Source organism: Panthera leo, chromosome B2 (assembly GCF_018350215.1).
Source record: "Panthera leo isolate Ple1 chromosome B2, P.leo_Ple1_pat1.1, whole genome shotgun sequence".
NCBI lineage: Eukaryota > Metazoa > Chordata > Mammalia > Carnivora > Felidae > Panthera > Panthera leo.
Window position 1 is genome coordinate 18,745,679 of NC_056683.1, and position 21,769 is coordinate 18,767,447.

Here is a 21,769-nt window from a genome sequence, read left to right on the forward strand (position 1 = left end):
AGCATACCTTCTAGAAGTTTGGACACATCAGGAGTCCCCATTTAGACTATGCCACCAGGCAAGATCAAGCCATCTAGACCTGCAGAGGTGCAGATCAGGATGAGGGGAATCTGGGATGGTGGAGGAGAGTGATGAAGAGTTTCATTACAACATCGATGTCAGCTACACAGCCGAGTTGTCCTCACCAACCCTTCTCCACTAAGTTTCCCAGAAAACAAGACTGACCATAAGCCTGGAGGAACAGTTCCTAGATGGTATGAATTTACCGTAGAAGCAAATGGATCTGAGCATCAGAAGGGGTGGACTGTGATAGATACTATGGTGTTTCACCTACTTCCCTCCGGGTTAAACCCACACCCCTCAGTTGCTGAGAATATTGCCTGCTTATGGCTCAGACCAGAGTCCGTCTATGGGAACTTTCCTCGGCCACAGGAAACATCCTCATCCAGATCATGCCCCTCCCAGAGGACAATTTGTTGTCACTAACTGACTGATGTGGAAATACAGAAGCCTTCTCCCCTCCTTTCTTTTTGAAACAGCCCCCAAGGACGAACTCCAGATCATCAGCTAAAGCCTCTGTTACAACCTGTGTGGGGGTCAGGGTTTCCTTGTGCTTGGTTATACTTCCTTGACTTCAGTACAGACAAAGTGGTCAAGATGTCTTCTCAATGGGTTCTGGATGCACCTCTGCCCTAGAATGGAAGGCAGCTACTTAGTGGTAGACAACTGAACACTTCTGTGACTTATGTCTACCTTGCTGTTTTAATTAACATTCTGTTTCCAGATGTCCCCATTGAAAATGTATGCTTTGGTATTGGGAAGATGAAGAAACTCTCACTTTTATACGCGAGAGCTTCACTTAACAAAACTTGTGCATTCCTTGAAATATAGGAGTATAATATATACACAGCATTCACTCAGCAAAGTATTTTGCAAATTGTGGTCATATTTTTTGTTTCAGGATGACATCCTGGAATTATTATACCAGATGTGCCTTTCTTGTAATGCTTTTATAAATACGTGTATGAGCTCCATTTTGAAAATATTCAGGCAAATTATTTATGAAAGTATCACTTATATATGTGTGATGATGCAAAACTATTTATAGAAATGGGGGCATTATTTAAATGTTTTATAAGTTACTTATTATTTTTGAACTTAAGATAGCAAAAACTTTCTCAAGATCTTCCATAGATAGTAAGTTCACAACAAATAGGTCAGTTTCTCATTACCTCTCTTCCCTATCTTGATCACATTTTCTGACATTCTAGTTCAGCCATACCAGGTGCATGATCTATGATTCCTTTGGAAATATGGCTTAAAGGTTAGGTGTGTTTGCCCAGAGGAAATGGTTAGAGCAGACATCATGGAAGGTCAATTTCCAGAAACATCTAGCAGTATTTGTCCATTCATGGATGTTTAAATATGTGTGCATGCACACAGATGAACACACACACTTAACATGTATATATTGACACAGAGACTCAGGAATTACTCAGAAAAAATTTAATTAGCTCTTTAATTTCTAGATTTCCTCAGAACTATCAACACAAATTACTTTTTATAATAGGTGGCTAAATAAAACAACACAGAATTAAATTGGAAAGAAAAAGAGTTAATATATTGTATTATGTATTTTTTGTACTAAATTATAAGATATAGGTCCCTCCATTTTTAGGTATTTATTTAGAAGTTTTAAAAGAAGGTATGGATTAATAATTACTAAAGATTTTCTGGACATAATTGGAAGGCTTTAAATTTTATTTTTACAGCAGGCATCCTTCCCTGTAAGAAATCAGGGAGAAGAGAGAGAAACTTAAGTTATTTTCATTATTATTTATTTAGAAAATATTATCATTGTTATTGATGGTGTTAAACAATTCTGTTGACTAACATTAATTTGGCACTTATTATGAGACAAAAATTACATTTTCTCTCTAGATTTCTTTATAAACATTTGGAATAAGTATTGTAAGTATCTTAAAGGCATTATATTAAAGAGATTAAATGTTTTACTTAGGTTCACACAGGCATGTTGTGAAAGAGCTGATAACCAGTCCCAGCTCCATCTGATTTTAAAAATTCATTCTATTAGGGGTGTCATTGTGGCTCAGTAGGCTGAATGTCTGACTTCTGCTCAGGTCATGATCTCAAGGTTTGTGAGTTTGAGCCCTGCATGGGGCTCTGTGCTGACAGCTCAGAGCCCGGAGCCTGTATCGGATTCTATGTCTCTCCCTATCTCTGCCCCTCCCCAACTTGTGCTCTGTCTCTCTCTCTCTCTAATAAATAAACATTAAAAAACTCATACTTTTAAAACTATGCTATAACTTTTCTTTTGATACATATCAAATATATATGTATATATTATGACATACTGTTATGTAAAGCTCATTTATTATGCTATGTGCATTTTTCAATTCAATTCAACTCAACTCAACTCAACTCAACTCAACTCAATTCAGTTGCACAGAACTTGAACATGAGTAAAAGCTACCCGTTGCTCCAGAGACTAGACAAAAGGAGAGAGATGACACCCTCAGACTTCTTGTCAACATTTGGCCATCACTTTTTCCTAAATTGTCTTCATCTTCATTTTAACTTGATTACTTGATTTATATCTGAATTAGGCCATCGTGTTGGGGTGAGATGATGTGAGACTCACAGTGTATTTGCCATGTGCCCACATTTTGCTAGAAACAGTAAAATTAAACTCAATCCCACAACAAAATCTGAGCATGTTATAGTACTCTTACACATAATAATAGTTTATCAAGCTTCTGTTTAAACTCTTCTGCACACTGAAAGAATATTCTCTCTTTCCTACTTTCAGCCTATCTGCTATTGTCAATAATTTGGGTTGCATTTCCCTTTATGGACTTATTACTGCAACAAAACAAAACAAAACAACAACAACAAAAAACAAACAAAACAAAACAAAACAAAACAAAAACTATTTATCTAATACATGCTATCCAAACTATGATTTGGAAGAAAAGGGTCTAAAGATATATCTTTGCTTTTCAATTTAAATGTCTGAGATGCCATTGGTTGAATCACAACGTAATTCTTCCTGAATGTTTTTCCATTGTGCACAATAGTGGAATCAAAATTAGAAGTCAATTTTTTGGGGTTCCGGAAGATGGCGGCGTAGGAGGACGCGGGGCTCACATCGCGTCCTGCCGATCACTTAGATTCCACCTACACCTGCCTAAATAACCAAGAAAACCGCCAGAGGATTAGCAGAACGGAGTCTCCGGAGCCAAGCGCAGACGAGAGGCCCACGGAAGAGGGTAGGAAGGGCGGCGAGGCGGTGCGCGCTCCACGGACTGGCGGGAGGGAGCCGGGGCGGAGGGGCGGCTCGCCGGCCAAGCAGAGCCCCCGAGTCTGGCTGGCAAAAGCGGAGGGGCCGGACAGACTGTGTTCCGACAGCAAGCGCGACTTAGCGTCTGGGAGGTCAGAAGTTAACAGCTCTGCTCGGAAAGCGGGAAGGCTGGAGGACAAAGGGAGGGAGAGCTGCTGAGCCCCCGGACGGCAGAGCTCAGCTTGGCGGGGAACAAAGGCGCCAGCGCCATCTCCCCCGCCCATCCCCCAGCCAAAATCCCAAAGGGAACCAGTTCCTGCCAGGGAACTTGCTCGCTCCGCGCAAACACCCAACTCTGTGCTTCTGCGGAGCCAAACCTCCGGCAGCGGATCTGACTCCCTCCCGCTGCCACAGGGCTCCTCCTGAAGTGGATCACCTAAGGAGAAGCGAGCTAAGCCTGCCCCTCCTGCCCCCGTGCACCTTGCCTACCCACCCCAGCTAATACGCCAGATCCCCAGCAACACAAGCCTGGCAGTGTGCAAGTAGCCCAGACGGGACACGCCACCCCACAGTGAATCCCGCCCCTAGGAGAGGGGAAGAGAAGGCACACACCAGTCTGACTGTGGCCCCAGCAGTGGGCTGGGGGCAGACATCTGGTCGGACTGCGGCCCCGCCCACTAACTCCAGTTATACACCACAGCACAGGGGAAGTGCCCTGCAGGTCCTCACCACGCCAGGGACTCTCCAAAATGACCAAACGGAAGAATTCCCCTCAGAAGAATCTCCAGGAAATAACAACAGCTAATGAACTGATCAAAAAGGATTTAAATAATATAACAGAAAGTGAATTTAGAATAATAGTCATAAAATTAATCGCTGGGCTTGAAAACAGTATACAGGACAGCAGAGAATCTCTTGCCACAAAGATCGAGGGATTAAGGAACAGTCACGAGGAGTTGAAAAACGCTTTAAACGAATTGCAAAACAAAATGGAATCCACGATGGCTCGGCTTGAAGAGGCAGAGGAGAGAATAGGTGAACTAGAAGATAAAGTTATGGAGAAAGAGGAAGCTGAAAGAAAGAGAGATAAAAAAATCCAGGAGTATGAGGGGAAAATTAGAGAACTAAGTGATACACTAAAAAAAAAATAATATACGCATAATTGGTATCCCAGAGGAGGAAGAGAGAGGGAAGGGTGCTGAAGGGGTACTTGAACAAATTATAGCTGAGAACTTCCCTGAACTGGGGAAGGAAAAAGGCATTGAAATCCAAGAGGCACAGAGAACTCCCTTCAGACGTAACTTGAATCGATCTTCTGCACGACATATCATAGTGAAACTGGCAAAATACAAGGATAAAGAGAAAATTCTGAAAGCAGCAAGGGATAAACGTGCCCTCACATATAAAGGGAGACCTATAAGACTCGTGACTGATCTCTCCTTTGAAACTTGGCAGGCCAGAAAGGCTTGGCACGATATCTACAGTGTGCTAAACAGCAAAAATATGCAGCCGAGAATCCTTTATCCAGCAAGTCTGTCATTTAGAATAGAAGGAGAGATAAAGGTCTTCCCAAACAAACAAAAACTGAAGGAATTTGTCACCACGAAACCAGCCCTACAAGAGATCCTAAGGGGGATCCTGTGAGACAAAGTACCAGAGACATCACTACAAGCATAAAACATACAGACATCACAATGACTCTAAACCCATATCTTTCTATAATAACACTGAATGTAAATGGATTAAATGCGCCAACTAAAAGACATAGGGTATCAGAATGGATAAAAAAACAAGACCCATCTATTTGCTGTCTACAAGAGACTCATTTTAGATCTGAGGACACCTTTAGATTGAGAGTGAGGGGATGGAGAACTATCTATCATGCTCCTGGAAGCCAAAAGAAAGCTGGAGTAGCCATACTTATATCAGACAAACTAGACTTTAAATTAAAGGCTGTAACAAGAGATGAAGAAGGGCATTATATAATAATCACAGGGTCTATCCACCAGGAAGAGCTAACTATTATAAATGTCTATGTGCCAAATACCCGAGCCCCCAGATATATAAAACAATTACTCATAAACATAAGCAACCTTATTGATAAGAATGTGGTCATTGCAGGGGACTTTAACACCCCACTTACAGAAATGGATAGATCATCTAGACACACGGTCAATAAAGAAACAAGGGCCCTGAATGATACATTGGATCAGATGGACTTGACAGATATATTTAGAACTCTGCATCCCAAAGCAACAGAATATACTTTCTTCTTGAGTGCACATGGAACATTCTCCAAGATAGATCATATACTGGGTCACAAAACAGCCCTTCATAAGTTTACAAGAATTGAAATTATACCATGCATACTTTCAGACCACAATGCTATGAAGCTTGAAATCAACCACAGGAAAAAGTCTGGAAAACCTCCAAAAGCATGGAGGTTAAAGAACACCCTACTAACGAATGAGTGGGTCAACCAGGCAATTAGAGAAGAAATTAAAATATATATGGAAACAAACGAAAATGAAAATACAACAATCCAAACGCTTTGGGATGCAGCGAAGGCAGTCCTGAGAGGAAAATACATTGCAATCCAGGCCTATCTCAAGAAACAAGAAAAATCCCAAATACAAAATCTAACAGCACACCTAAAGGAAATAGAAGCAGAACAGCAAAGGCAGCCTAAACCCAGCAGAAGAAGAGAAATAATAAAGATCAGAGCAGAAATAAACAACATAGAATCTAAAAAAACTGTAGAGCAGATCAACGAAACCAAGAGTTGGTTTTTTGAAAAAATAAACAAAATTGACAAACCTCTAGCCAGGCTTCTCAAAAAGAAAAGGGAGATGACCCAAATAGATAAAATCATGAATGAAAATGGAATGATTACAACCAATCCCTCAGAGATACAAACAATTATCAGGGAATACTATGAAAAATTATATGCCAGCAAATTGGACAACCTGGAAGAAATGGACAAATTTCTAAACACCCACACTCTTCCAAAACTCAATCAGGAGGAAATAGAAAGCTTGAACAGACCCATAACCAGCGAAGAAATTGAATCGGTTATCAAAAATCTCCCAACAAATAAGAGTCCAGGACCAGATGGCTTCCCAGGGGAGTTCTACCAGACATTTAAAGCAGAGATAATACCTATCCTTCTCAAGCTATTCCAAGAAATAGAAAGGGAAGGAAAACTTCCAGACTCATTCTATGAAGCCAGTATTACTTTGATTCCTAAACCAGACAGAGACCCAGTAAAAAAAGAGAACTACAGGCCAATATCCCTGATGAATACGGATGCAAAAATTCTTAATAAGATACTAGCAAATCGAATTCAACAGCATATAAAAAGAATTATTCACCATGATCAAGTGGGATTCATTCCTGGGATGCAGGGCTGGTTCAACATTCGCAAATCGATCAACGTGATACATCACATTAACAAAAAAAAAGAGAAGAACCATATGATCCTGTCAATCGATGCAGAAAAGGCCTTTGACAAAATCCAGCACCCTTTCTTAATAAAAACCCTTGAGAAAGTCGGGATAGAAGGAACATACTTAAAGATCATAAAGGCCATTTATGAAAAGCCCACAGCTAACATCATCCTCAACGGGGAAAAACTGAGAGCTTTTTCCCTGAGATCAGGAACACGACAGGGATGCCCACTGTCACCGCTGCTGTTTAATATAGTGCTGGAAGTTCTAGCATCAGCAATCAGACAACAAAAGGAAATCAAAGGCATCAAAATTGGCAAAGATGAAGTCAAGCTTTCGCTTTTTGCAGATGACATGATATTATACATGGAAAATCCGATAGACTCCACCAAAAGTCTGCTAGAACTGATACATGAATTCAGCAAAGTTGCAGGATACAAAATCAATGTACAGAAATCAGTTGCATTCTTATACACTAACAATGAAGCAACAGAAAGACAAATGAAGAAACTGATCCCATTCACAATTGCACCAAGAAGCATAAAATACCTAGGAATAAATCTAACCAAAGATGTAAAAGATCTGTATGCTGAAAACTATAGAAAGCTTATGCAGGTAATGGAAGAAGATATAAAGAAATGGAAAGACATTCCCTGCTCATGGATTGGAAGAATAAATATTGTCAAAATGTCAATACTACCCAAAGCTATCTACACATTCAATGCAATCCCAATCAAAATTGCACCAGCATTCTTCTCGATACTAGAACAAGCAATCCTAAAATTCATATGGAACCACAAAAGGCCCCGAATAGCCAAAGTAATTTTGAAGAAGAAGACCAAAGCAGGAGGCATCACAATCCCAGACTTTAGCCTCTACTACAAAGCTGTCATCATCAAGACAGCATGGTATTGGCATAAAAACAGACACATAGACCAATGGAATAGAATAGAAACCCCAGAACTAGACCCACAAACGTATGGCCAACTCATCTTTGACAAAGCAGGAAAGAACATCCAATGGAAAAAAGACAGTCTCTTTAACAAATGGTGCTGGGAGAACTGGACAGCAACATGCAGAAGGTTGAAACTAGACCACTTTCTCACACCATTCACAAAAATAAACTCAAAATGGATAAAGGACCTGAATGTGAGACAGGAAACCATCAAAACCTTAGAGGAGAAAGCAGGAAAAGACCTCTCTGACCTCAGCCGTAGCAATCTCTTACTCGGCACATCCCCAAAGGCAAGGGAATTAAAAGCAAAAGTGAATTACTGGGACCTTATGAAGATAAAAAGCTTCTGCACAGCAAAGGAAACAACCAACAAAACTAAAAGGCAACCAACGGAATGGGAAAAGATATTTGCAAATGACACATCGGACAAAGGGCTAGTATCCAAAATCTATAAAGAGCTCATCAAACTCCACACCCGAAAAACAAATAACCCAGTGAAGAAATGGGCAGAAAACATGAATAGACACTTCTCTAAAGAAGACATCCGGATGGCCAACAGGCACATGAAAAGATGTTCAACGTCGCTCCTTATCAGGGAAATACAAATCAAAACCACACTCAGATACCACCTCACGCCAGTCAGAGTGGCCAAAATGAAGAAATCAGGAGACTATAGATGCTGGAGAGGATGTGGAGAAACAGGAACTCTCTTGCACTGTTGGTGGGAATGCAAATTGGTGCAGCCGCTCTGGAAAGCAGTGTGGAGGTTCCTCAGAAAATTAAAAATAGACCTACCCTATGACCCAGCAATAGCACTGCTAGGAATTTATCCAAGGGATACAGGAGTACTGATGCATAGGGGCACCTGTACCCCAATGTTTATAGCGGCACTCTCAACAATAGCCAAATTATGGAAAGAGCCTAAATGTCCATCAACTGATGAATGGATAAAGAAATTGTGGTTTATATACACAATGGAATACTACGTGGCAATGAGAAAAAATGAAATATGGCCTTTTGTAGCAACATGGATGGAACTGGAGAGTGTGATGCTAAGTGAAATAAGCCATACAGAGAAAGACAGATACCATATGGTTTCACTCTTATGTGGATCCTGAGAAACATAACAGAAACCCATGGGGGAGGGGAAGGAAAAAAAAAAAAAAAAAAAGAGGTTAGAGTGGGAGAGAGCCAAAGCATTAGAGACTGTTAAAAACTGAGAACAAACTGAGGGTTGATGGGGGGTGGGAGGGAGGGCAGGGTGGGAGGGAGGGCAGGGTGGGTGATGGGTATTGAGGAGGGCACCTTTTGGGATGAGCACTGGGTGTTGTATGGAAACCAATTTGACAGTAAATTTCATATATTAAAAAATAAAAAAAAAAAAAAAAGAAGTCAATTTTGTGAAATGGCTTTCTTGGTCTTGAGTGACGTTCCAGCTTTGTATTATAAAATAATCCCTCTCTAAAAGTGGCAAGCACCTTCCTGGAAATCTGACATCTTCTCTCATTTAATCCTCAGAACTCAAAAAGGGAGACATTCCAAACCCCCATATTAGACGAAGTTTCTGAGGCCCAGAGATTAGATAACCCACAAAATATCATCAGACTAGTAAACAGAAGAACAAAGACTTAAAATGGGTTCTGTGCTGTCAGCCTGTATACGGATCTGCCTCTCTCCAATCTGCATCTATATATAGCCCGATAAATTGTGAAGCCTCCTGATATTCTTATGGCTAAGCTGTGAAGTATCTTTTTTCTTATGCTGCCCTGCTTATGCATTATCATGCAGTTCATTAATGTGACTGTTTGCAAAGCTGATTTTACGTTATTGTTCCAGCCATTAATGAAGCTTCCATTATGCATAAAGTATTTAGCGATTTTCACGTTGGAAGCGTTTTGTACACATTTTTAACTCATTAGGCCAAGCAAATACTGGCAAGGTAGGTGTTCTCCTTCTTACTAACAGATTAGCTGCAAAGGTAAGTGATTTCCTAAAGCCCTTCACAAAGCTGCAATAAACACTTTAACCAAACTCTGTTTCTACTCCCCACTCTGGTGGTGGTGTTTGGTCAGGAGCTCTGCCACTAGGTCTAACTAATTACATATTTACTGATTCTTGGCTCTAAGTGACTTTCTCTTGGAAAAATAGATGCATTCTAGTATTACATCCGGTATTTATTGGCGCGGACTAGTCACGAAAATGTTGTCAATGGCAAAAATTGACATTGTAAAACAGAAACCCATGCATACTGAAATGAGAGTATTTTAGGAAGGCAAAGCAGACCTTGTTCACCTTTGCTCAAAGTGGTGACTTTGTGTTTCAAGTTTGCTTTCATTGCCTTCTTAGGCTCTGGGTTGAGTGTCGTCTGTCCCTGCCCCAGCTCCCGGTCCCATTCTGAGACAGTCACTGGAAATAACAGCCTAAAGAGTTTGGGAGTCTCTTTGGACTCCTTCAACATACTTCAATCCCTGTTTTCTCATTAGAACATTCATACTTTTGTGCCTCAGTGGGAATGATCAATTATTTCAATGTCAGTCGTGGTAATATTACCCCGAAGATTTAGCAATTTTCAAAGATCTTTTAACTTAATTAGAGGCATTTGTTATAAATTGAATTAAATCTGGTAAAAGTGCAATGTGTTATATTAAAAGTATAATACCCAAATTGGCCAAGGAGATACAATTTTAGGGCGGGGGGGGGGATCTAGTTTAAAAATGCTAACATCAAGATAAACTTGTGAAGTTTTCCTCCTCATAACGTTTTGAAAAAGTTGAAAGAATGGAGCACAATTTTACCCAGAACATGTTGGTGAATCTGTATATGCACAGAACTTCTGTGAAGGTATTTTTCCAAATATTTGAAATAATGACAAGGCAATATCAGATTTGAGCATTTTAATAACTTTGGTTAAAAATAAAACTGATACTGATGTCATTTATCAGATATATATATATCAACCCAATAATCATCATATGATAATAGTATTGTAACAATTCATTTTTTTAATTGACAACTTTCAAATATGCATTTCAATATTATTGACTATGGTCACTGTGCTACCTGTTATATCCCCATGATTTGTTTATTTTATAGCTGAAAGTTTACACCTCTGAACTCCCTTCACCCATTCCGCCCACCTCTCCAGCTCCCCTCCCTCTGTAATAATTCATTTGGGTTAATTATATCTCTTTCCAAATAAGTGTTTCCTTATCTTGATGTATTTTACTTCATTTTCTTTTAAATATGTTACCACAGAGAACTTGCCCAAGAGTCCCTACCAGCCAAATCATTTAATAATATACTGCTGTGAATTTATGAGACTTTTCTCAGCTACCATTTTAATGGTGGTTTTTTATTTTCTTAAGCACCGAACAATTAACTGTATGAATGGACTGTCTGAATGGACTATATGAATCTTGAAAGGTTAAGTTAAAGGGACAGATCAAATGACTGAAGCAGATCATAGTTTTTACTTAAACCATTTAGAAAATGACACATTTAAAAAATTATTTATTTAACAAATGCTTGTTTTTAAGCACCTACTATGTACACAGCATGGTGCTTGGGCCTGGGGATAAGGCACTAAACAAGACAGTTCCTGCCTTCATTGAGTGAAGAGCGTCACTAATATCTATATCTTTATCTCTATCTCTATCTCTATATCTCTATAATGTATATCATGTAGATATAGGATATAGATATAGATAAATGTTTATTTATATATACATATATATCTATATATAGATATACATTTATACATATATATATAGATATAGATACACATATATATACATATATATATATATACATATATAGATATACAGATGTATACAGATGTATACATATATATACATATATATACATATATACATATACATATGTATACATATATACATATATATATCTATATATGTATATATATAAATAAACATTTATCTATATCTGTATATATATATCTATAGATAAATGTTTATTTATTTTGAGAGAGAGAAATAGAGAGTGAGCAGGGGAAGGGTAGAGAGAAAGGGAGACAGAGAATCCCAAGCAGGCTCCACACTGCCAGCACAGAGCCCAATGCAGGGCTCGAACCCATGAACTGTGAAATCATGACCCGAGCTGAAAGCAAGAGTCAGACGCTTAACCAACTGAGCCGCCCATGCACCCCAAGCCTCACTAAATATATTAATATTAATTTCATAATGCATTTTTACTGAGCTGCAGTATAAGTTCTTGGTACATGTAAATGAGTTGTGAACGTTCTTCCTGCCAGCCCCGTCGGCCCCCATGCACTTGGCCACACGGGTCATGGAAACACAAGCTGTGGTATCACACTAACATTAAATTCAAATCTAGATGCTTGTTTTGTTCTGTCTCCTAATAGCTGTATGATCTAGAGCAAGTAATTTGAACTTTCTCAGTTTTCATTTCCCCATCTGTAAAATGTGTATAGAAACACCTGTCTTCCAAAGTGGCTCTGTAAATTAAATATAGTATACACATATTATATACTGTGTATATTTTTATTGTATCAGTTTTTATTGTCTATGCCAAAAATTCTCACTTACCTTAAAAACCCTTATCCATAAACTATTTTTCAGGGACGTGAATGAAGGAGGAGGGTTTTGTCTAGATTAAGTGGGTTTGCAGCTGTAAACCAACATATGGGAAAAGAGTATCTTCAAAGAGTACTTGAGTTTATATTGTTCAAGCTTGTGATAGCTGATTCCATTGGAAGAGAATATTTATATTAATCTGAGGGACAAGCACCTGTATATATATTTTTTAGTTTTTACATCATTTCCACATACTGGGTATTGACAATGTGTCTCAATCATTCTAATGGCTTATTACCATGTTGGTGACTTCATCAAACTGTTTTCCAGTTCTGATATGTCTTGAACCTCACTTCCGTAAGTATGACAGACTATTGGGCAAATTTTCATAGATTTACCATGAGCATTTCCATATGTGGGTCAATATGAGCTTATTGTTCCCTCATTTTCCCTTCTTCATCACTAAATGCTTTTCTCTAATATGGCAAGCCGCTCTTTGGATGAGCTACCTGAGCCAGAAACTTTGGAACAATTTTAGATTCTTTTCTTCGGGATCCCGAATTCAAACAGTCTCCAAGTCCTGTTCATCTTAGTCAACTGTCTCTCAAATCCATCTCTTTGTCCCTGTCCTACACCCCTCTAATTCCCTTTTCCTCTAAAAGGGCTGCTGTTGGCAAATGCTATTGGCATTTGGGGTGTTAAAAGTTGAACTGTTGTCCTTCAATAATGTGTTGAAGTTGTAGGACTTAGTACCTCAACAGGGTTACTGTAAAGGTAAGCTAAAACGTGATCGTGCTAGAGTAGAGTGGGCCCTTAATCCAATATGGCTGATGTCTTTATTTGTGAAGACACAGATGAACAAAGGAAAGACAGCCATGTAAAACTGGAGACAGAGATTGGATTTTTGCTGCCACTAGGCAAGGAATGCTTGAGGCTACCAGAAGCTGAAGAATCTTTCCTTCTCCACCTCCCCATCCCCTGGAAACTTCAGAGAAAGCATGGCCCTGGCAACACCTTGATTTAGGACTTTTAGACTCCAGAACTGTGAGAGAATACATTTATGTTGTTTAAAACCACCCAATTCGTGGTGATAGTAGCCCTCGGGAACTAACGTAGGGGTCAGGAGAAATCTTTATCAGATGAGACTCTCAAGCACATTTCATGAAGCTTTGTGCCTTTTCCACCCTTCAAGTTATTGTGATAGCAAAGAACACCCATGCCCATACTTCTGAAAGGTCTACAGTTGTGCTCATCATTGAGCAGTACTAATCAGTCATCATCTAAGTCATAATCTGTTCTCCCCTTTGGTCTGAACCTACCCAAACTATTTCCCCCCTGCAGCTAGAGCAGTATTTCTAAAACACAAACATGCCATCCCCCCATCTCCTTCCCCTTTAGTTACTCCAAGGGCTACTAAGAGTGCCAGGATGGAGTGAACACTCTGCAGCATGGCATCCATTAATCGGGTTTCCACCAACAGACCCCTTCACCTACTTGGACTTTCTCCACCCTATGCAACTTATATTCAGCTTTAGAAATAGAACTCTCTTGTCCTGAGCAGCACATGTGTGATGGAATGCCCTCCTAGCTTTCCCATATACTTCTTCCTCTCATTTGTCTGATTCCTCTTTACCTCATAGGTCTCGGGGGGAAGCCTTCTTTGGCCCAGTTGGAGATAGGTGTCCATCCTGTGTTTTCTCATAGCATTCTGTATGTCACTGTAACACTTCTCACCCTGGATTTTGTCCCTGGATTTTATTTGTCTTTTCACTGATCTGTCTCTTCCAATAGAATGAAATTGATGTGGGTGAGTGACAATGTTGCTCATCTGTGAAAATCCAGAACCTGTATCTATATTAGTGTTTTGGTGCTGCTTAAAGCAACACAAGTTTATTATTGTACAGTTCTGGAGGTCAGAAGTCTGAAATGGGTCTCACTGAGCTGAACTTAAGGGCCAGCAGAACTACATGTTTTATTTTCTGGATTCTAGGGAGAATGTTTCCTTGCTTGTTCCAGCTCCTAGAAGCTGGTCTTATCCCTTGCCTCATGGCTCCCTTCTTCCATCTTCAAAGCCAAGACATTTGAGACAAGTCTTTCGCACACTGCCATTCTTCTGGTTCTCCTTCTTGTTGTCTCCCTCTCTCTTCTGCTTTCCCTTCTCACTTTTTAAGGACCCTTGTGAATTCACTGAGCTCACCCAAATAACCCATAATAATCTACTTTAAACTCAATTGCTTAGCAAACTTAATTCTGTACACTACCTTAATTGTCCTTTGCCATATAATTTAACATAATTGCAGGTTACAAGGATTGGGGTGTGGGCATATTTGGGGGAGGCCATTATTCTGCTTACTACATCATCCCAGGGCCTGACATTTACATTTATTTAATGACGATCTGCTGAATGAATGAGTTGTGTCCAATTAAACCAACTTCCATAAAAGAAGAACCTTTTCCTTCTCTCAGGTTTTGATAAAGGGTCTCTCTTTCAAGCAGGCTACACTTTCTTGTCTTGTTAAACTGATGGAGAGCTCCTAATGGCAAGTCTGGATACAGTGGCTAGAAAACTCTTACCCGTTGTATAAAGTTGGGCAAATCACTTAACTGATTGGGGCTTTAGTTCCGCTTTTGAAAAAGTCTGAGGGAATCTGATGAGGCCTTCTCCAACATTAACACAGTATAACCTATCCATGTTTCTTTGATACCCTCATTAGAATGATTCCCTGAAATGCTGAATATTAAGTCTTAGAAAAAGCTTCACAATCACCGAGGGTTCTATGTTCAAAAACTTGATAAATGGAGCACAGTGAAAAAAGAAATGAGAAATACCCCCACAAGAAGAATTACAAAAAAAATAAAAAACAAACAAACAAACTTGATTTTTAAAAATGTTATGTTTATGGGGCACCTGGGTGGCTCAGTCAGTACAGCATCTGACTTTGACTCAGGTCATGATCTCACGGCTCCTGAGTTCGAGCCCCACGTGGGGCTCTGTGCTGACAACTCATGCCTGGAACCTGCTTTGGATTCTGGGTCTCCCTCTCTCTCTGCCCCTCCCCCGCTGGTGTTCTCTTTCTCTCTCAAAAATAAATAAGCATTAATTTTTTTTCAGTGCTACACTTAGTGTATGGTTAGTCATACAGAAGAAAGGAATATGGAAATTTTAGTGCCATTTATTGATAGTCACTTCTTAAAAGGATTATTATGCACAGCTGATAAATGGTGGGTTTGGGTTGTATACAAATCCCTAAGGACTCCTATTCACTGTTCGATGTAAAAGAATGCATTCCATGCTTTTTTTTTTTTTTTTTTCCCATAAAGCAACTTGGGTCTTTTTTTTTTTTTTTATTATTACACTGATGGATCATAGAAATCTTGTTTGATATCGGGTCTCTATAAGGACTGGGCATGGAAAGGGGGATATATGTGTGTCATATGAAATGTGGCTGAAGTTCAGAGAAATAGGTTTCATTTAATAGCTGAATACTGGATGACCTGACCATTCTTCTCAGCCTCTGGCAGCTCACCCTGTGAGCGATAGAGGATTCGCCTGCATGAGCCGAGGAGTAGTTGCTGGCCTCAATGTGATTTTGCAGTGATCTGTGTGCTCTCCGGCTTCCTTCATAACCAACAAATCAATTCCCACTATACGTATTACACACCCCAGTGGCAGAGGCCATTTATTATCCTTTTGATGGTCATACTCTTTGTACATAACCAAGAAAGATTACAGGGGAAGGAGAGAACAGTGGAAATGTGGATGAAGATATTGTACAATGGCCCTGCATCTTATACTATGCCTTGAATGTGTACGAGAATAAAAGAGAGGCTTACTTTCAAGAAAATGTTGAAACATGGATGCAGAGTTTTCTTTTGAATGAAATCTATTTCAGGAACAACGGATCGAGAGAGGGTTGTGGATGTAATTCTCCGTCGGTACACCCTTGGATTTCAGGTGCAAATTCAAAATGATTAAGAGAAACAGACAGTCACTGTGATAAGAGAATTGTCTGTAAGGCTCTCCTTGATGAGTTTTGTTCACCTGATAAGCTTGTTGATAACTTCTTTTTATTTGGCATCATTTGGTATCAACTAATTCCTTTATTAATTTCTAACTCTGAAGTCTGTAATTGTTCAAACTCTAAATGATGGATTCCAGGTTTTTCCTAATTCTTTGGTTCCCGATGTTCGAGTTACCACTGTTAAATGAACAAGTAAAATCAAATATTGAAGTGTGTTAAGCAGGTACAAAGCAATTGAGTATTTTGAGTTAGATATAAATGCTCCACGATGATATTTTAGTATTATTTGTCCTACCTCACATGCCCCAGAAACCAATATGTGTATCTGAATGTGAATGGGAAACATTTATCAGTGAAACTCATGGCAAAAGTATGACTTTATAGTGGGTTCTGTGAATAAACACTTAAACTGCTTAGTCATTTGTCTCAATGGGTATGAAAAGAACAGTGGAAATTTTCAAAGGTCAAATAGGCTACCGTCTCTTCTGTTTTGCATCATTTGAGATTTTCTGGTGTTTTGCAAACAACACAATGCCAAATCTGTATTTGATTTTCTCTTCTCTTTGAAGGGGCAAAACAGCAACGGAATAATTAACTGAAGAGGAGCGGGCACAGACTATTTTGCTTTAGGAGGGTAGAAAGTTCTGGGTTTCATTTCACATGATGATAAATGTAGCAAGGTATTCTGGAATCCTCCTATGAGGACTCTGTTACCAATGGTAAACCCAAACCTCTCAGGGGCCTGTTTCCTGTTTAGCTGTTCCTCGTTTGTATAATTGAAAAGCATCCTCAGTACAGACTCTGCACGGAGTTCTGGGTTAGACGATGGTCTACATCTTCACGGCAAAATACAGACCCGAACAACAAAGGAACGGTCGATGTCAAATTCAGTGCCTCCTTAGTCCGGTGCAGACCAGAAGGCTAAAGTCTTGGGTTGGAATTCTGAGAACAATATGGTTTATTTTGTTTGTTTGTGTGTTTTGTTTTTTACTTTCTGTTGTCGTCCGTTTGTTCTTTGTTCCCCCAAGGACTCTTAGTTCTATTATTTATCTTCTCCTTTTCATGGTGCAATTATCATTGTATTTAACAGTCTTCAGAGAGAGATGAGCTTTTGCATATACAATCTTGTGTATCTCTCTATGAATCCCATTTCTTTTATGTTCTCATGCTGCCTCGACTTGCTTTGGTTTTATCATTGTTACTGAACTACTTTGTATCATACTAGCTTCTTCTTTGGTAAGATGTTTTTAATCCGGACCATTTTTGGTTGAGGAATTTCCCAAATTATTCTAGAAACATATTCTAGAGCAGAATCAGACAGGCTAAGGTTCCAAGACAGAACTTGGAACCTAGTTATTATAAAGATCAATTACTGATTCAACAAAACCAACATTTTATTAAGCTGGTGATGGTATATACCGATGATATTTACTGCTTGAGTTAAGTAACATATGCATCTCCTGTTTATATCTCTTTAAAATGAAAGGAATCATATCAACTGCTATGTTTCTTAGGCTTGATGGAAGTCCAGCCTATTTCAAAGCAGCTCTGGTAAATATTGGAAGAGGGGAAAGAGGGTGAAAGCGTGGATTGAGTATTTACTCTTTTGTGATGACAGTGCAGATTCACACTGTTCAAAATGTTTTACATCTGTTAATTTGGTCATTATACTGACCCTGGCTTATGGGGTACTATCACTACTCCCCTTTTCCATATGAACAAACTGAGGCATAGATAGGAATTCTATGTAGACATTGAGGCTTTGGGCATTTGAGTCCAGAGTTTGTATTTCTAGTCGATAAGCTATGGGAATCCTACTGTATACTCCTTGCACATTTTCTTGGGATTAGGAGGGGAACAAGTTCTGCCTTGACAGTTGTTTTCAAATACTTCTTCGTCTTCTTTCCTGCAAAAGCTCTAATTTTATAAACTTTGAAAACATCGCTTTATCCCAATACCAAACAGAGAGAGGAAACCGAAGCTAAGTCAGAACACCTTGCATGTAATTATTTTACATTTAGTTTCAACTGAAAATGTCAGTATAGTGTTAAAGAATAAAAGACTTTTTAAGCTTCAAATTTTCATTACCATAGTTTTAGTGATATATTAACAAAGCGTTTCAATTTTTAAAATAAGATAGGTAAGGGACACATGTACTCCAATGTTTATAGCGGCGCTTTCGACAATAGCCAAATTATGGAAAGAGCCTACATGTCCATCAACTGATGAATGGATAAAGAAGAGTGGTTTATGTATACAATGGAATACTACTTGGCAATGAGAATGAAATCATGCCATTTGCAGCAACATGGATGGAACTGGAAGGTGTCATGCTAAGTGAAATAAGTCAGTCAGAGAAAGATAATGTATGTTTTCACTCATATGTGGAACTTGAGAAACTTAACAGAAGACCATGGGGGAAGGGGAGGGGGAAAAATAGTTACAAACAGAGAAGGAGGGAGGCAAACCATAAGAGACTCTTAAATACAGAGAACAAACTGAGGGTTGATGAGGGGCGGGCGGCAGAGAGGGAAAAATGGGTGACGGGCATTGAGGAGGGCACTTGTTGGGAAGAGTACTGGGTGTTGTATGTAAGCGATGAACCACGGCAATCCACCCCCAAAACCAAGAGCACACTTTACACACTGTATGTTAGCCAATTTGACAATAAATTATATTAGAATATAAAATAAAATAAGTAAAATAAAATAAAAATAAATAAAATAAGATAGTCAACTTTATATTTTTAATTAAAAAAAAATAAACTATTTTTTGAGAGCGTCAGAGAAGGGTGGAGAGAGCGGGAGACAGAGGATCTGAAACAAGGTCTGTGTGGACAGTGGAGAGCCTGATGCAGGGCTGGAACTCACAAACCTTGAGATCGTGACCTGAGCTGAAATCGACAGTTGGATACTTAACCACCTGAGCCTCCCAGCACCCCCGAAATAGTTAAATGTTTAACAGGTTATAACCAAAAATGAAATCTCATTTTAATAAAGAAGGATCATTGTGGGTAGGTGAGATAAGCAGGGATATATTACAGATTTTAAAGATTTTTAAAAATAAGTTTATTCTTTATAATAGTTCCTTTTCATATTTCTTTTAACATTTTGTATTGTTGTAAAAATACACATAACATAAAAATTTATCATCGTCACCATTTTGAAGTACCGTTCAGCAATGCTAAGTGCATTCACATCATCATGCAGCCGATCTCCACAATTTCCTCATCTTGCAGAACTGAAACTTTATACCATCAACCCCCGCCCCCGACCCCAGACCCGGGAAAACTGCATTCTGCTTTCTATCTTTCTGAATTTGACTATTCTAGCTCCCACACGTAAGTTAGCCCTACGGTATTTGTCTCTTTGTGACTGGCTTGATTCACTTAGCATAATGTCCTCTGGATCGAGCCACATGGCAGCACGTGCTAGTTTCCTTTCTTCTTAAGGCTGAATAATTCATTGGGTGGACACTTGGGTGGCTTCTGCCTTTTGGCTGTAGTGAATAATGCTATGCACACGGGTGTGCAAATATATGTGCGAGATTCTGCTTTGCATCCTTTTGGCTACCTACCCAGGAGGGGTATTGCTGGATCATATGTTAATTCTCATTTTCATTGTTTGAGGGCCTGCCATGCATTCTGTGTTCCCTAGCAAGGCTCCATTTTATGTTCTTACCGACAGGGCACAAGAGTTCCTATTTTTTCACATCCTCATCAACACTTGCTATTTTATGGCCTTCTTTTTCTTTTCCTCCTTTCTTCTTTTTCCTCTTCTTCCTCTTTGTCTTCTTCTCCTCCTTTGCCTCCTTCTCCTCTTCTCCTCCTTCTTCTGCACTTTTTTTTTATTTTTGACAGTAGTCGTCCTAATAGGTGTGAGGCGATATCTCACCGTGATTTTGATTTCCATTCCTGGGTGCATGCTTCTTTCCATGTTCCCTGGGGATCCTCCATCAGAGCCGAAAGAAATAGAGATCACTTGAGCCCAAGTATTTCAGGAATAGTCTCATTCAATTTTACTTTCACAATGTCTTTATTATCATTTCAAAATATTTTACCGCTGGTTGTCCTGGAAGCTCAGGATTCATCATTTCTTTGTTTGTAGGTGTTCCTCGGTTGCTGATGGTTCTGGATCTAGAGAATTCTTCAAGCACCTTCATTTCGGGATGGTGTCGGCGTTCTCGGAACTTCAATTCGCTGAGTGGCGAAGCCAGGGCTTCTGGTACATCATCCTACTGATGGCATCTCTCTGGTTCCTGAGGCTCTACCTCCATTACCTTAGTCAGTGGCTTTTCCTCCAGGCCATTTCAATTCCTGTTACAAAGTGAGTGCCTTCCCCTGAAAGTTAAAGCGATGCATTTTCGTCTTGATAGGCCAAATGAAAGTACAAAACTCCTCTCCGTCCATGTAGTGCAAGACCTAAAATGCAGCACAGACCCAGGATTTGGAAAGACAAAAAATGTCTTTATCTCAGAGCAGGAACGTCTATTGCATTCTCATCTTCTGGGCCTCGATTTACAAATACGTAACTGGCACATCGATATTTATTTCAAATTGAACAGAGTCAAGTATGTTCTAATATCTGAGCAGAATCCAAAAAGGAGTTTAGCAACAGTGTTTTATTCTGTTTTGATTTTATCACAGTGACTCTGGCTGAGAGTAGTTTAGAAGTAATGTAAGTATGATTTATCACCTATATGCACAGAGGCAAAGATTGCTTCTTCTGCAAAGTGATTGAATTCAAACAATTACCAAACTCAAGCCCAGGCAGCTTTCCGGGCCATTATACCCTGGAAAAAGATGATACTTTACAGGTTATCTCTCCATAAACATGATTCCATAGCTGGTATAGATAAACAAACAGATAGAAATCAATATAAGTAAAATTCATTTTCCCAAATGTAGATGTTCCAGATAAAAGTAAAGATGTGTGTATATTTTCTTTCTTTTTTTTTTTTTAACATTTATTTATTATTGAGAGACAGAGAGAGACTGCATGAGCAGGGCAGGGGCAAAGAGAGAGGGAGACACAGTATCTGAAGCAGGCTCCAGGCTCTGAGCTGTCAGAACAGAGCCCAACGCGGGGCTCGAACCCACAAACGCGAGATCATGACCTGAGCCGAAGTTGGATGCTTAACCGACGGAGCCACTCAGGCGCCCCTTTTTTTTTTTTAATTTTTTTTAAGATATGTGTATATTTTCAACTAAGAGGACTGCATACAACTTTAAGACACTATGAAAAAGAATGTGTGTGTATACTATATACACACACATGTGGTTTTTTGTCATGTTTTGAAATTAAGTCACAAATACATGAATGCTCTAGAATATGCACATTTACATATAATAAATTACTGTAGCTTCACAGGAGAATTTTTACCTAGCTATTATTTTTCTTCCTTTCTTCTCTTTTTTTTTCCCCTCTCTCCCTTTTTCCCTTTCTTCCGTGTGAGGGCTTCCAAAGCAGAAGGGACAAATGTTGTATGCTCGA

General features: G+C 39.3%; 1 protein-coding gene across 1 annotated transcript in view; it reads left to right on the top strand.

Annotated features, from left to right (window-relative positions):
* Positions 1-21,769, top strand: part of LOC122220629 — a 256,097-nt gene that overhangs the window by 210,055 nt on the left and 24,273 nt on the right. Inside the window, exon 14 of the mRNA XM_042940353.1 lies at positions 20,384-20,602. Coding sequence (XP_042796287.1) covers positions 20,384-20,602 — 219 coding nt within the window. The remainder of the gene's footprint in view (positions 1-20,383; positions 20,603-21,769) is intronic.